This window comes from Leptinotarsa decemlineata, unplaced genomic scaffold (genome assembly GCF_025532065.1).
Source record: "Leptinotarsa decemlineata unplaced genomic scaffold, Ldec_3_MD MMD2_tig00026354_RagTag_RagTag, whole genome shotgun sequence".
NCBI classification, from domain to species: Eukaryota; Metazoa; Arthropoda; class Insecta; order Coleoptera; family Chrysomelidae; genus Leptinotarsa; species Leptinotarsa decemlineata.
The window spans coordinates 7,106,809-7,124,630 of NW_027412702.1; the positions used below are offsets into that span (position 1 = coordinate 7,106,809).

The 17,822-nt window shown below is 34.9% G+C and overlaps 1 protein-coding gene across 3 annotated transcripts in view; it reads right to left on the minus strand.

The window, feature by feature from the left end:
- nau (myogenic-determination protein nautilus) overlaps nucleotides 1–17,822 on the minus strand; it is a 93,279-nt gene that overhangs the window by 60,429 nt on the left and 15,028 nt on the right. For all 3 annotated transcript variants that reach the window (XM_074184165.1, XM_023159888.2, XM_023159887.2), the window contains exons 3-4: nucleotides 14,905–15,121; nucleotides 10,364–10,543 (exon numbers count right to left, since the gene is read on the minus strand). In XM_074184165.1, the coding sequence (XP_074040266.1) occupies nucleotides 10,364–10,543; nucleotides 14,905–15,121 (397 nt within the window). The remainder of the gene's footprint in view (nucleotides 1–10,363; nucleotides 10,544–14,904; nucleotides 15,122–17,822) is intronic.

Genomic DNA, 17,822 nt, shown 5'->3' on the forward strand with positions numbered 1-17,822 from the left:
TTGTAAATAATGGTCATATTGGACATATTGGACGTATACGACATTAATCTATATCAAATGAATTTGTAAGTTTAAGTCACCTTAAGCATTTTATACACATTGTTATTACCCTTCACACCATACACTTCCAATTCTTATCGAAATTGGAACTATCGCGAGTGAAAATGAATTCAAGCAGCCTCATAAACTGATGCGACAAGGTTGTATTTTCGTTTCGTGTTATGGTAAAACCTCGTTAGTCCTTAGCTCGCACAAGTTTCGACTTCTGAGGGTTGTCGTTCGTAGGGGTGCGACAGCTGAGTAACGGAAAAACATATTTTTTTTTTCAAAATTGAAACTGCTAGCTGTTTGGGTGAATTTTATACAAAGTGGTCATTTCATTATCAGTTACTAGTTTGGGTAACAGGTTTTTTTCAGGAAGTGGATATGATATTGTGTTGTAGTTAGAATAAAAGAGGTCGACGGTCTTTATCCGATCAAAAAAAGTTTCGAATTGTCCACATTGTTCCAAAACATTTCACAGCATAAGAGAATGTTCTGGAATGGTCAACAATAACCTGGAATATTCCTACACACTCCTCAAATGATCTCGAATATTAACACTTGTTCAATTTCTTGAATGGGGAATTTCTGGCCTTTCAGGTACAATCTGGAACCTTTTTCAGAGAGTCAGCACAACCTATAACTTCCTTGATCTGGGATGTTCCCGAACGTTCCATACGATTAGCTTCATTCCAAAATCTTCTGTGTTGTTCTGGAATGTTTTGGAATGCTTGAATGTTCTAAACTTTTCTAGACATTTTTGGAAGGCGAAACTTCCAGCCCTTATATTTCAAAAGCCACATCTTCAAAGTGAAAACGGAAACCTTTTCCATGTTTGAATGTTAGAGGACTAGCTTGATAGTCCCACAATGATCTGGTATGTTCCGGAATGTGGAATTTTGTGGAATTCTTCGAATACCCTTTCTACAGGACGAATCTTCTATTATTCTAGTCATCATAACTTGAAAAGAACGCCTTTCAGGCAAAAACTGGAAACTTCGTCGTAGATGGAAGATAGATTATCCCCCTTGATCGTTCCACAATGATATGGGACGTTACGAGATTATCACAAATGTTACAGGTTATTCCCTAACATTCCAAAATATTCCAGGATATTCTGGAGTACCTATACCAAAACTTTCTAGAGGACGAAGCTTCCAGCCCTCTTAAAAACATGCTCTTCATGTGAAAACGGGAACTTTCTCCATGGATAATCTGATCTGACACTATGACAAAAATGTAGGCGTATATATACATACAGTGCATTCTATTTAAAACGAGCTACCCTTAATAACTTTTGGTACAATGATTTGTAGGAAACATAAGAAAACACCTCAACAATAGTATACCGGAGAAAGCATTTTGACATATGCACGTTTGATGTTACTTCCCCTATCGCACCCCTAGAGCATGTCACCAATTTTTTCAACGTATCAATTGTTTTGCATTATCAGATGTTCCATGATGAACAGATTTCAACAAAGTAGAATACATTATGATGTTCTCATAGTTTGGAAGCTAAAAATTATTTGAGTTGAAAACGAGCCACCCTGAATGAACTTCTGTACAATCTGTTATTTAGATTTCATAGGTGTTTTTGTGAAGTATACTTCAAAAAAGTATTATTTTGCCTTGTTAAGATTGAATTCGATATTCTCTTAATTTTGTATTTTGTCTATTTCTACAATAACGATTATATAGCTACCAGGTGAAGTTACAATTGGTGTTTCTAGTTTTGTGAATTGTTGAGAAGCAATGGTTTATACGCTTCGAGAACGGATTGAAATAGTGAGTTCCAGTGACGGCTCGTGCAATGGAGAACAGGGGAGGCTAAAATCAATAAAGACTATATACACACAGAAAAGCCCGCCGGAGGCGCGAAAATTTTTTGGGGTACCGCACCTATTTAAAGCAAAATACGTAACCTTTGCATAAGTGCAAACAAAAATTGTATATTGCCGAAAATTATACGTATAAAACTGACCATTAAAAAAACAAAAACAAGGAAAAAAGGTTATCTTTGAGTTATTTAATATAAATGAACTCTTCTCAGTCAATAAATAATACTTTTTCTCTTCTAATATGACAGTTTTGTTAAAAATTGCTACAAATATTTTATAAGCACAAGTACTTAATTATGCTTATAAAAAGAGGTCGAAAAGTAAATTTTATTGTCCAGCAAGAACCAACGAGGAGGTTGAGAGTCGTGTCTTGCCAGGAAAGGAAAGAAGGATGGGGTAAGAAGGAAGGTTAAATCTGGTTTGTTTAGGTGAATTCACAAGGCACCTGCAAACTACTTTTAATCGGGGGTCATTCAAGTTCAATATAGTCTGCGAGGGTCACGCATTGTGAAAGGTGAAATGAAATGTGTATCGGGACATATGTCCCTGGTTGGATCCGTCTCGCGGAGCTTGTATTTTTTAAACCGGTCGGAGGCTTGGCTCCCTTGCAACGTATAGCATTGATTATTTCGGGTTGATGGTTTATTCGTTATTCGTTCATGGGCGGGGCGTTTGAGGTTTGTTGATGCAGGATACAGTGTGGTTACGTACTGAATGATAGTGTTTTTTCGGCATATTATGTATTTATATTAAAAATTAATGGTACAGTAATGATACCCAAGCATTTTCAGAAAAAAATAATCATAATTATTTGTAAAAAACTTTCAATTTATTGCAATGAATAGCCTCAAATTTTATGGGGAGGCTAAGCCTCCCTTGCCTCCTCTGATGAGCCGCCGCTGATGCGTTTGTACTACCAGAATGGATATAGTGCTAAAGCTGCCGCTTTAGCACTATATCATGTTCCATGATAATCATCCAGGAAGAAATATACGACAAAAATATGTTTCGGAATTATTGAACAAATTTATGGAAACTAGATCTTTTAACAATTAAAAGCATAACCATTCGAAAGTTTTCAACGATGTCCTGTAAACACATGTTTACAGGATCCTTCATAAGTACAAATTTCATCCATATAAGATTAGACTAGTTCATAAATTGAACGAAGATGATTTCGATAGACGTATCGTGAAAGTCTCACTGAACGGATCAACTCGCATCAGAATTTCTTGTATAAAATTTGTTTTTCGGATGAATGTACGTTTAGTTTAAATGAAGAGGTGAATCGGCAAAATTGTCGATACGAATCCTCATTTATACCTTCAAGTTCATATCCAATGACCTCAAAAACTGAATATTTGGGCAGGAATTTTAGGTGACTACATCATAGTTACTTTTTGTATCGATGATAATTTAACAAGTGATAAATATTTGGATATGTTATAGAATCGAATAATACCGTGTATCAATAGGGCAATTGAGGAGGATATAAATTTATTCGAAAACGAAATAGTTTTTCAGCAGGTTGGTGCACCTACTCATTATGCAGCTCCAATGCGACAATTTTCAGGCCCTAAATTTTCCTGGCTGCTGGATTGATAGAAAGGGTCCTACATAATGACCACCAAGGTCTCCGGATCTCTCCTGTAGATTTCTTTCCATGGAGTCATTTGAAGTGTGAAGTGTGTGAGACAGAATCAACAACAATAGAATATTTGAGAGAGAATATCATGAGGCATTGCAGAGAAATAACTCCCGAGATTCTCAACCATGTTAGGGCGGCAATGGAAATTCGTTTGTATCATTGATTGGAAGTTGGTGGAAAAGTTTTTGAACATTTACTATAGCAATTTTTTTTCTTCTTATTGTCCAGTCATCAGATTTTGATTCAAGAATTAATAAAAAAATTCTTTTATTGATTTATTGCTTCCATATTTGTCTCTAGAACGAATATTTCAGAATATGGCCTCCTGTATAATTGTTGGTCTTTTTTTACTTTTCCTGCAGATTATTTTTTCAAATTTTATACAGGGTGGCTCGTTTTCAACTCAAATAATTTGTAGCTCCCGAAACATAAACTCCAGACTATATGTTTTATACTTTGTTGAAATCTGCTCATCATGGAGCATCTGATAATGCGAAACAATATAGGGTAATCCATTTAAAAAAATTGGTGACATGCTCTGGGGGTGCGATAGGGGAAGTAACATCAAATGTGAGTATTTCAAAATGTGTCCCCCTGTATACTTTTGTTGACGTCTTTTTTATTTTTCCTGAAAATCATTGTACCAAAAGTTAATCAGCGTGGCTCGTTTCAAATGGAATGCACTGTATATACTGCTACCCGTGCGAAACTGGGTTGGAGCGCTAGTACTTATATTATGAGAATCGAAAAATCTACACGAACATCGTTCTCTTCGGAAGCAAACGAGTTACTCGAAATAGAAATTGTTTCAGCTCAACTAGGATTAATTCGAAATAAATTAAAGTCAACAAAGAGGAAAGAGAAATTTTATTTGTACTGTCCATTATTATTAGGAGAAATTCTCTGGAGATTACTTGAAGTGATGTCTGCGACACTATCAAAGCTTTCAAACTTGGATGACAAAACAACGAAAGTGAATTCCTCACAACTGAAATATATTTTTAGTCGACTTTACCGGAAAAGTAAGAGAGGGCTCAGGAGAATATAATATCTTGAAATTTTCCTCAATATGGGCTTTTGTTCATATTGAGGAAAATTTCATATAGTATGCAATGGAGTCTGAAATCAATTACATCATTTTTGAAAACATAACTTCTTATGAGAGGTTAAACCGTTTCGATACCGTAACGGCGCCAGTTTGTCTGGTTTCCCTTTCTCTCACGCATACATTAGCTGAAGGCAGTCTCCTCGTCTCTCGTTGGACAGACTCTTAGTGTTTAGTGTGCGATAGACATATACTGTTGACGCTATTATATAAATCTAACAAGCAAGCACGTAATATTCTTTTATTATATGAAACGTGGATTAAAAATGATTATACTAATTTTTTGTATATACATTATTACTATCATTATTTAACCCTAAAAAAGTAACAATTGGTTTATGGAAGCTATGATATATGTAAATACACAAAATAATTAATCACAGATTTTACTAATGAATAACCTTTCCTTACATTATCATATTAATATACGTAAAATTTAAGTGTTAATGTAAGCTTTTCTCAAGTTGAACAATTAAAAATTAAATAGTTCAACTTAGATTAGTTTAAGTTATCACTTCTGTCAGGCGTCCCGAGACGCACACATTATTTTTATTTGAAATTTTCAAATCAGAACAACGCAAATAGAAAATCCTAGCGAAAATGTCTATCTTTATCAGCTATGTATAAAAAATTAAACTCTCCATGCTTATAAAATGATTGAACTCTTGAGCTCTATGAACAATATCTCCATAAGGCTGTTCGCAAGGCAGTGTTGAAAACGCTTACAATATGTTTAATATACATGATATTTCTCAAAGCATAGTTCCAATACACACCTATTAAAGAGCGTCTCAATTGCTTAATGATCTCGTGATTGGTCTTGAATTGTCATTCCCTGGACCATCTCAGAAAGAGGCCAATTCCAGACTGAACAGTTGTTGAAATTCACTACAATATCAACTACAAGGTGTTGAGGATTATTTTAATAATGAACAGTTTTTTGTATTTTTTAATGATTCAGACTAGTATCTGAGAAACACAATCGCTTCGTATGAACTAATCTAGGATCGTCCAATTATGGAGCTATCGTAGCACTTAGCAGAACAACAATGCATTTGTCTGGTCAAGATTTCTGTTGTTTTGAGGCAAGTCAATATAACTTTTAGGTTTTGAGAGTGGAAAAGACACATATGTGTTCTCACTTCGATACTCCATGATCATTAAATAGTTTATTAGCTTGTATCTTCCTGAATGTGGGAAAGCTTAGTTTTTGGAACGTCAATACCATAGGAATGATAATGCAGCACCAATAACGCTGTCGATGGATACAGGCTGAGACAACATACTCGTTCTCATTTGCCAACAGCAAATGTATAAGAATAGTAGGCGCTTCGCTGCAGGTGCTGCATCTGGTGTCAGGAACCTCTTAAATCTATTCCGCTGACCAAAATATTGAAGACACCATCCTAACAGGCTATACAGGCTATGAGGATCTCTGTGGAGTTCAACTTCTTTCTACTGATACCAATTCAGATGCTTGGCCTTAAATGTTAAGGATCCCGTGAATAAGCTATTTCTTAAATCAGTGAATTGATCTCTATGCAGGCTTTTTGTTGGTTGGTTTTAAATTGAGTGACAACATTCTAGTCACCTCGTTCAGAGACGAAAACCATCGGTCCCTCCAGCAGCTGCCTTAAATAGACACGCTCTAATACCTGCTTTTTCATATTCACGGACTATTAAGAAAATGGGACCCTTTTCAGTACTAGCATCCACCTTAGTCCATCATAACCAAACAATTTCTCTCATTTGATGTTATGCCAAATGACGGTTTTTCTGAAAGAATATCATGGAACTCTGCATCCTCTCTAATCAGTTGTGGCTTCAAGGGCCTAAACTTGTGAAAATCCCTGCCTGTTCCGATTGTCCCTACTGATGGAATAGCAGTATCAAGAGATAGTACTTCGAAAGATTCAACTTTGATATAACATCTGTGATAATTTTAGGCATCTACGAATCTGGTACCTTGAGTAGATATACTGATCCAACCAGAATATTTATATATTTTTGAACCACATTTCTCCCCTACTTTTTCAGATCTTTAATTACCAAATTATCTTTATTTTCATATGGCATTTCGTTTGTGGTAGAACATATGGTAGGTACTGTATAATGCCTCATTGGGGAATATTTGGATCATTGATCTTGAAAATATTCGAATCCCAAAAATCATTGAAGGATTCTCTCATATAAATATTGATTTAAATGAATAAGAACCACAACGAAAAATTCACTTTGAAATATTGGATCCTCAAGGTAACTTCAGGCATAATTTCCTTGAGAACTTCTGACTAAGAAAATGTGAATAAACATTTCAACAAAAATTGTCTTCAGACGGGCTACCAGGCAAAGTATAGTTTTCTTCTTAGAGTTCACCTTAAATATTAGGGATGGTCGTAAGATATCATACAATTGAAAGGTATTGTAACGAACCTGAGATGACCTAATCTCGGGAACTCGTCATCCAGTCTCGCATTTCTTCTCAAATAGGTTAGGTTAGGTCCAAAGTGTGTGGGTCTATTCGATCCTCCACAGCAACCCGCAAGGGTTTATTGTGGCTTACACCTATTCACACTCGACCAAGTAAACTCAACTTCTTAACGAAGCCGATTACTTTATATGGTGAGTGGTCTTTCAGGTCAGATGGTGAGAGTACAGCTCTGTCGAACTCTAAAATCCTGATTCGGTCCCCAGTGGGGCAGGCACAAAGTATGTGCTCTGCTGTTTCATCATTTTCCAAACAGAGGCGACACACACTGTCTTCCGACAGTCCGAGTCTCAGCGTATGATGATTCAAATGACAGTGACCTGTGAGAAGGCCTGTTAGACATCGCAGTTTATCCCTACTGTAGTCCATAGTCCAAGCTTCGAAGGGTGAATAAACGGCTTGGAGTGAGCCAATCCTGGAAGATTCTGCCAGAAGTCCATAAATCTTCTTGCCATCCAGGTGTTCAAAGCTGCTTGCAGCACCCTCCTTTGCAAGGGAGTCAGCAGCTTCGCCTTTCAGCCCAGTATGGCCAGGAATCCAGAACCAGAGACAATCTGTTAAGTCTTCCTATCGAGGAGAGTGGTTTTTGGCAATTTGCTACCAATTTAGACGTTGCTCGGTAGGAGCCACGAACTTCCAACGCCGCTTGACTGTCCGAGAATATTTTTATTGACTTGTGTATGAGGTTGGATTCTTCCAATCTCTCCGCACACAATTTAATAGTGTAAACTTCCGCTTTAAATACAGTCGCATAGGTTCCTAGGCAGGTTGACATCTCTGTCCTGGGTCTGAAAAAACCTGCACCAGAACCGGAAGGTACTCTAAATAAGAAAAAACATTTATGGAAGAACTTTTTATTTCCCAGTCAAAATAAATTAAGAAGATTCAAAATAAAGCAAAGAGACGTATAACTTTCTAAATGAAGTTATTTGACAACTAACCGTCATCTATAATCAACACAAAAATGACGACGAGAAGGAAGGCGATTGAAAAGTTTTTTGGTGGCGAAGCAAATTGAACAAGTGAAATATTGTGGATGATTTGGTATAAGATGCCTTCAAGACTTGCCACGAAATTATAGCTAGTTTTTGAAAGAGTGCAGGAGGTATTTTATTAAATACAAGGCTCCAGATGTTCTCTAAGACAGTTTTGTGGTCATAGACACCGCCTTGATTTTTTCAGATAACGAGCTGTTGTTTTCTCATAAAGATCATTTGCCGCTTTTTATTAATGTTCGTCATGAGAGGTTAATGTGGATATAATCATAACACAGCAAATTTGTCTTGGATCACGTTGTAAAGTTCCAATTAAAAATTATGAAAATAAGCATCTAAATATAAAACAGCTACTACAAATATGCAATTAATTCAGAAATTTGTTAGTGATACCAATAAATTCAGGATGCAGAGCTTTGCGACAGGTCAATAAATTTTTCAAAATTGACATAAAGCTAATGCCTCCTTTGAAGCTGAATCATTAAACTACTTTAAATATTTCATCCACTCTAACAGATATGCCCGAAAATAAACAAGAAAATAATAAAAAAATAGATATGATGGTTTTTATACAGTCGTTATTAAAGTTAGTATATAAAGATTTATAACGTGGTGTCAACATGTGGAGTCAGCATGTGGAAAGAAATTCTACACCGTTAATAAGTTTTTAGGATGTTCTTAATGCTCGACTTTTTGTTGCTACCAATGCCGAATTATATAATACCCCACTGATGGATAAACTTAAGAGGTGCTTTTTTTCAGATAATAATTTTTCTGATTTGATAGAAATGTATCAAGTAGAAAGCAATATTGTTTTTTACTCGTGCATTTGTTTTAGTTTATTGGAAAAATTTATCTGGTCGTTCGATGATATCACAACTGCTAAATAGGTATTGATCTAAAGGTCATTTCAGCCACCAAAAAGGGGAAATTAATAATATTTTGAAATTATTAGGTAATTGTCAAAATTAAATGAAGTCGTGCTAATTGTGTAACAAACCATTTTCCTGTACAGGATAGTTATGATAATTTTAGTATATTTCCTTTTGAAGAAATTACTGAAGTTTATATAAAGAAAAAGGGGTTTCGTTTGAGTGATAAGCAGCATGGAAAAATCGAAATCCTTGAGGAATGCAAAGTCGGTTAAAATGGAAAAATGTTGCCCACTTCAGGGTTTATTTAAACAATGTTTTGGAATTTAGGAAATTTCAATTAGTTGTGGTGATATTGAAAAGAACCGAAATTCGCCAATTTCGTTTTATTTTTTTGGGTCATCTGAAGAAAGTCCTAAAAATTTTATAACGTCATTTGAATAAGCTACTTTTTCCTAATTCAACCGTCTTTTTATCTCTTACGGTTTCCAATTCTCCCATGCTCTAGTCCTCCTTACCTTGAAGACATTGTAGGTACACATATACAGTGCATCGTAAAAAGCGTATCCCTCTCTAATCTTTTAAACGGGATAGGGTATCAAAGTAGAGCAAAATTTATGTACTTTTCGAACTAAGAAAAACAAGTGAATTCAATTCTCTATCCACTTCATGGGTTTTGGAAGTTGCCGTTCTTGAGTAATCAACAGTTTTATATTCGCATTGAGAATCTGCAAACGCTAAATATCATGATTTAAAGAAAAAAATATTGAAAACTCACTTCAGTTCATCCCAAGAAGTATTTATTTCCTGAAAATAATGAAGTTTGTTAACAAATCAATTGCCTACGTTTTGAAGTGGTTTTGGGGTATCGTTAGGAGCCCATCTTATTCCGTAGGAATTCATACCACGGTCGTATGATCTATATTTCAGATTTCAGGAATACCGACAAAAAATCTAAGAGCGTTATGTCAGGTGATCTAGCGGAACATTTTAAGGAACCACGTTTGCCTATCCGCCGGTTTGGATAATTGCTATCTTACCAGTTTTCAACCAGTCCGTCGTAATGAACGTACGCTAAAAACTCTTTCGAATTTGCCAATTATCCAAATCGATACGCCTGAAGAAACTATTGTATAAGAAACCACGTGACTCGTTTTTGTTTATAATCTGTTGAGATTTTCATCCAAAATGAAATGAAATGAAAGTGTAATGATAAAGTGTTATAACGTTCAGATAGACTTCCAAATTATTATTCCAATAATGACATGTGATTTTCACTCCACTTGAAAATGTGTAAATAAGCTCAAAAGTTCATGCTCAACTTCTCTTCTTTACTAATTATCAATAAATAATTGAATAAAAATATACTCACCATATATTCATTTTTAGGCACTATGTTATTACTTGCTTCCGATGAAGATTTCGATCCTTGCAAAATTTCTTCTAAATATTCTATATATTCTATGGCACTCCTTAAAATTTCTACTTTTGGTAATCTCTGTCCAGGATTATTACAGGTTCTTTTCTTCAACATTTCGAAAGCCTCGTTCACCTGAAAAGAAGCCACGATAAAAATTTCGAAAAATCAGTTTCAACAGATTGTTTTTTTCTTCAAGATAAAAATGCATTTCAACAGTTCATTCTTCGATTACCTCGTATTCTTGTTCGAATATAGATATATATATGAATGAAAAAAATATCACAACATGAATATTTCCAACTCCTTGAGAAAACTGAAAGTGAATGAAACATTTCTGGAAAATAATTCTCTTTATATAAGATCACCACATGAAAACTAATACAATCAAGTTAGAATATTAATTTTGCAGTCAAGCGGGGATATATACCTCTATGAGATCGTCACGTTTAAACTCATGAGAGTAAGTTAGAATATCAATTTCACAGTTAAGCGGTGTTAAAGATCTTTCTATAAGATTTCCACATGAGCATTCATAAGTGTAAGTCATAATATCAATTTCGCGTTTAAGCGGGGTGAAATATCTCTTTATAAGATCGCCATATAAAAACTCATAAAAGTAAGTTAAAATATCAATTTCGCGTTTTAGCGGGGTTAAAGATCTCTCTATTAAATTGCCACATAAAATTTCAAAAGAGTAAAAGTAGGAATATCAATTTCGCAGCTAAGCGGGGTTAAATATCTCTCGATAAGATCGCCACATGAAAACATATAAAAGTAAGTTAGAGATCAATTTCACAGTTAGGCGAGGTTAAAGATCTTTCTATAAGATCGCCACATGAAAACTCATAAGAGTAAGTTAGATATCTAGTTCACAGTTAAGCAGGGTTGAAGATCTTTCTATAAGTTCGCCTCATGAAAACTTATAAGAGTAAGTCAGAATGTCAATTTCGCGTTTAAGCGGGGTCGAATTTCTCTCTATAAGATTGCCACATGAAAATTCTTAAGGGTAACTTAGAATATCAATTTCACAGTTAAGCAGGGTTGAATATCTCTCTATATAATGCCACATGGAAACTCATAAGAATGAGTTAGAATATTCATTTCGAAGTTAAGTGGGTTTAGAGGTTCTTTTATTTTATTCTTGATAATATTGCACTTACTATTTCTTAAGGAAATTCTGCATTGAAATGAAAAAAAAAAAGATTCAAAGATGTATTTGACACTCTTGCCATTTGTATTTTCCGGGATTTTCTTCCTTAGGTTCGAGCTCACGGGTAACACGTGTCGACATACTTCAATTACAAAAAGGAGATTTTTACAAATAGTTAGTACGTTTCAAAATAAAATCAGCCAACTTGAACCAAATACAGAATCTTTAAAAAACATTATTATATATAATTATTATTTTAATAACGACTTCGAATACGTTGAAATCTAGTATCTTGGAATATTATATAAAAAATAAATCAAGAGCAACTGTGATTTAAAAATGAATCAGTGCTTAAGGAGATCCATCTATTCCTATCTTAATGGAAAACTAGCCACATTCATTTATTTGTAGAAAAAACAAGAAATATATACTTTGAAGAATAGTTATACACCAATAGGTGATATAAATGCATACGAAATTTACTTAACTCTGGAGTTCCAAAAGAATGGAATATATCCGTGGAAGAGAACAGACTTTTTCTTCCGTCTTAGAAAAGAAAAACATGTATGATAACAAATAGAGAGTAAGGTTTAGTATTCGAGTATAATCTTTTTCTCAATGAAATATTTGTGTTAAAACATTTTTTCAATCTATGCAGAATATAAGATGTTATTGTGCCTCCTTTTTTTCTTGATCATAATCCACATACGAGGAAAAGGTATAGGAAAGAATACATCAAGGTTACTGTTTGGTATGTGAGAAATAAAAAGTGTTTTGAATCGATCTCATATATCTCAGATTTAAACAGATCATTATCCAAAACGAACAAGTTATCAATTCTTCAAGAGATACAATGAAACAGTTTGTTTCACGATTCAATCAAAATAATTTCAAATATGCACTGGTCAGATTCTTTTAGTAATACAAAGTACTAAGAGCTAAGATTTATAGGGATTATGAGTAGTAGCAGAATTAGAGTTTTTGCAAATCTCTTCATGTCAAATTCAGTTATTATGTGAATAGTCCAGATCCAAGAAAGATATTTCAAAATAATGTGTGATCTATATGAAATAAAAAATTTGTAAATGTCAAAAATATAAATATACTTGGGACGATTAAATGAAACATATACGTAATCAATTTGTGGATAGGGTAATTCTGGGGAAGACGGCCATACGGGAGAGATTGCCAATAGAAAAAAGTTCAAGTATTAATCAGTAGGTAGCACTAGTTATCTATTAGTTCGGTTCGCATCGGCACGGGTAACAACTGTCAGTGGATTTTTTATCGAAAAAATAATGAAATGGTGAGTAATTTGACTTTGTTTTTTTATTATACATGCGAGTTAAGTGGGGTTTACATATTAAGTGACCCCAAAAAAATTTTGAAAGTTATGTCCGTTTTCGTGCTTTTCCACTGAAGTAATAAACTTCTCCGGTGTTCTAATCTCAAAATTACCCACTATCTTGAGAAATGGCTTTAATTACCTAATGTGGCCATCTCACCCGGACTATTAAAAGAGATGGCCATAGTATTTACAGGAGAGATAGCTATAAAATTTTATGTCCTAATTTTGATTTATTTTTATTCTTCAAGATTTTCTACAGATGTCGAACCAATACGTACGGAAGGTGGCTGCTGGTCGAGGTGAATGGAGCGAAGAAGATTTAAAAAATGCTATGGAAGAAGTACAAAATCGAGGGATGATGATTTATAGGGCCTTTTTTATCTACAAAATACCAAGAAAAACACTTGAAAGAAGGTTAAGACTAAGTAACAACACTAAAGGACCTATTGGACCGTCATCTACCTTCGATGACGAAGGTAATAGGGAAAAAAAGAGCTAAAAGATCTCAAGGGCAAAGGGAAAGGAAAAAAAAGTATTGGCCATCTCTCCCCGACTGCTATGGCTATCACTCTCGGACATCCTGGGAGAGATGGCCAGTCCTAATTTTTTTTACAAATTTAAAATTACGTTAATGCATTTGTCAAAGTGATTTATCGTTAATATTCAATAAGAATTTTAAATAAAGTTTAATTTTTTGTATTAATTAATGTTTTAAACTTATAGTTCCTTCACAGCAGAGTTTTAAAGTTACTAGGGCCATCTCCACCGGAATTACCCTAATATAATTCCACAAACTGTCACAGACTAATGGAAACGAAATGACATGACTACCGCTCCGAATGAACTATCCTTTTGATGAAGAATTGCTTTTTATTTGGGAAAACCACTACCTATGTTACGATTTTGGGTTAATATCCTGTATAAACATATTTAATATTCCATTTTCATGTCCGAAATCTAGCAATTTAAATTTTCCAGTATGCTGAATATTTGATAGGACCATTCCTAATTTGAGGTTAAATTTTATAATCTAATATATCAAAATGGATGTTTGTTGGTTGGTTGGTTGATAAGTGATAAACTTCTACATCGCTCAACCGATCGTGATGGAACTTGACATGTATAAGTAATTTTTCATAGAGAAGGTTTTTAGGCTTTCAATTTTTCTATAACTCGCCACTAGATGACGCTGTAGAACAATTTTTTGAAAGTACTGTTCTATAACGCTGCGCACGCCTAAGTTCCTTGATTCTGATTCTGTCAAAACTTTGGAACAGCAGCGATACAGCAACATAGTACTAGTTGCAATATAAAATTCACTTATTGTGAAATACGAAGGACCTAGAGTTTATTAATTGTGGAAACAACTCTTAATCTTTTGTCTTCTTTTTTCACTTGTAGAAGAAAATGATGCTATATAAAAGTATGTGTTTTGTCACGTAATTTGTTGATGACGCATGTGCGTTCTTAATCGTTCGGACTGTAGATAGAAATAGAATCTTAGACAAAATAGAAGCTTTGGAAGTGAAACTCAGTGTTAAAAGAATATAGTGACACACATTTCACCAACTGAGTTCACATCATCATTACTCTGGCGCAGGGCAGTTTTATTACATACGAAAAATACACCCAGGATCCCACAAGCCCCAGAAAAATCTGGAAACGAAAAGAATTTTAAGATATTGCGAGAACTTGAGTCTGAAAATATTAAGACTAGCTAAGACTTATTATACTGAATTACTTCAAAATTGCCATACCAAAATTGTTATTAGTTTAATGAAAATAAACAGAAAGACTATAATTATGTTAAATGTAAAAGTAAATCGAAAACAGAATGAGTTCTACAATCGTAGTCGATAATATAAAATTATTCCACTACATCTCAAATTCTTTACGATACCCAAATTTTCACAAATTGAAAGAAATTAAAAAAGACATTCTATATTTTTGATACTATAATTTAAGATTATCTTTCGATATATCGTCAATATTTACCTTCCTCAGTCTCCTCCTTTCTCTTAAAGTAGCGGCTTTTCTCCTGTCGATAGTCACCGTTTTCTTTTTGCAAGCCTTGCACGCCCAAGCCAAACATTTCCTTGGTCCATTTACAGAACATCCCGTGTGTGGGGGTTCTAAAATGTGTGTTATTTCTTTCTCGTCCTCGCTGTCTATAGAACTTTCGGCACTAACATAACCGGTATCGATCCGCAATCTGAAAATGAATATTTATTGTTCCAAACCATTCTTTCATCTATTCAGTTGTTAAATTCCATTGCTATTGATTTATTCGAGATTGAAAAGATCAGAATTTTGTATGCACTTTCGTAAGTCAAACACTGAATCAAACTGATCTTCCTCGGGAAGATGATCATCGAAACACGTGTCGAGGTGTTAAAATAACAGTTTGATGTTGGAAAAAAACTCCAGTAATATTCATTACTACACCAAAGGTTCCAAACAGTGCATCACAAGTCAAACATTATCAAAGTGTCTATTGAATTATTTTTCAGAGTTTGATTTTAATTTTTTGTTTCAGAAATCAAATAAGTCTGAATAATTTATGATGTACTGTTTGGAACCTTTGGTGTAGTACAATCGTGATCATCTTCAAGAGGAAGTTTTATCTTCCTCTTGAAGATGATCACTTGGTGATCGAAACACGTGTCGAGGTGTAAAAATAACGATTTGCTGTTGGGAAAAAACTCCAGTAATATTCAAGTCTGGATAAGTGTGTGGAGGAAGGGTACATGAGCCAAGAAAACAAATGTTTTGAATACAAATTCGAAACATTAGGAAAACAAAAATGAATTTCAGAAAACAATTACTTTCTTGTAATGTAAACTTTGACGGCCGGATATAACTGTGTGAAAGCTATTTTCCGTTTTTTTGCCATGCGACCATTACCACATCGCCATTAATAATGTCTACCGCAGTAGTAGACGGAACATCAGGTATGAAAATCTACAGAACATGGTCAGAAAACCAGAAAATAGCTTTCACACAATTACTTTCTTGACTTATATTAAGGCGGGCATTGGACTTTTGTCTACTACTTAGAGTCGCCTAATTTGTCTATTTTTCCAAGTCTTCAGCCGCAGTCTCATGGACTTATTGAGTTTTTTCCTCCATCTTTTTCATGACACCCATTCAACAATCTTGTTCTCGTCTGTACAGGTCTCTCGTTGGGTGTTTGTTATACAGTGTGTCAATTTGAAAACTTCCCACCCTCAATATCTCCCTTCCAGTACATAATATGAAAAAATGGTCAGACAGGTCAACTTTATTTGCAAGGGGGACACTCTGAATGAATATTTTCAACCCTCGGGGTTCAACCCCCTAGGAGGGGTGGATGTTACCCTCAGAATTTCAAATGGAAAGGGGGGTCAAGTGGCACATCATTTTGAAGGGCATTCAATTCTCTTGCCAATGATACCTTTTTCATTAGTTTTTGATGAGCAGTTTTTGAACAATAACGTTCCAAACGAACGGTGATTAGAAGTGAATAAGAATAAATGATTAAAACTCGCCCGCACTAGATGTTTGGTATTCAGGTTGGTATTCAAAACAAATGATTGTAATGGACTATTGGAAAAGGTGAGCATCGTACTAGGTAGCATCGTTCCAACCCTTGAGTAATATTCGAATTCGTGGATGTGAGAGGAATGTAGAACTACTTAGTTAACGAAATACGCATCGAGTGCAAACAAAAAATACTAAATTGCAAAAAACAAATTTCAACCATCTTGTTACGCTTTATCTGATAATATGTTCAAAATGTTGTCCATTCTGCTCTAAACAGTAATACAGTCTGTTTTCGAACTCCTCTCGAACATTTTGGAAAACTTCACCACTAATTGACCGGCATGCTGCTGTAATTCGTCCTTTGAGGTCATCCATATCAGTGGGCTGTGTTTTATAAACGACAGATTTGAGATATCCCCAAAGAAAAAAATCTAATGGAGTCAAATCCGGTGATCTCGGTGGCCACTCAATTGATCCCCTTCTGCCAATCCATCTCTCCCGGAATCGCTCGTTCAACCATTGTCGGACGGGGCGAAAATAATGAGGTGGCGCACCGTCCTGTTGGAAATGTAACAAATCTTCCTGCAACAGTAAATTACCGTGTGCATCAATTTGAGTTTCGAGCTCGTGAGTTATAAGTGGATCGATAGGTGCTTGAAGCATATCTAGGTACAGATCACCATTCAAGTTTTCTTCAAAAAATAAAGGTCCGATAATGGCATTTCCAAGAATACCAGCCCAAACATTAACTTTTTGTGGGTGTTGTGTATGTCCTTCTCGAAAATTGTGAGGGTTTTCGTCACTCCAATAGCGACAATTTTGCCTATTAACATTGCCATTCAGGAAAAATGAACATTCATCACTGAAACAGATATTGAACAGAAGATTAGGTAAAGCATTGATTCGAAGAGTCATGATTTCACAGAATTCTATTCTTCTGTCATAATCATCCTCATGGAGCTCGTGGAGAATCTGCATTTTATATGGATGAAATTTGTGCATTTTCAGTGCTTTCCTTACAGTCTCGTGTGACATTTCCGTCTGTTCTGCTACTGATCGTAAGGAGCTAGTCGGCTCTGCAGCAAATGTTCCCAACACCTCAATTTGAGCATCCTCATTCAGTACTCTGGGGTTATTCCTTTTTTTATTCTTCACCGAACCAGTTTCGGAAAACTTTGTCACCAAATCAAGCACATACCGGTGACTTATATTAAGATTTGGATTTCTTTCATTAAAAAGAGATGCCGCCCTTCGTGCGCACTTGCCCACCTCTCCATAAATAAAAATTATTTCAATTCGGTCTTGGATAGTGTAAACCATTCTTACAATTTATACACTTTCTAAGGTATCGCTCATCAGCTCAACAAATGAAACTGAAATGATAGTACTAC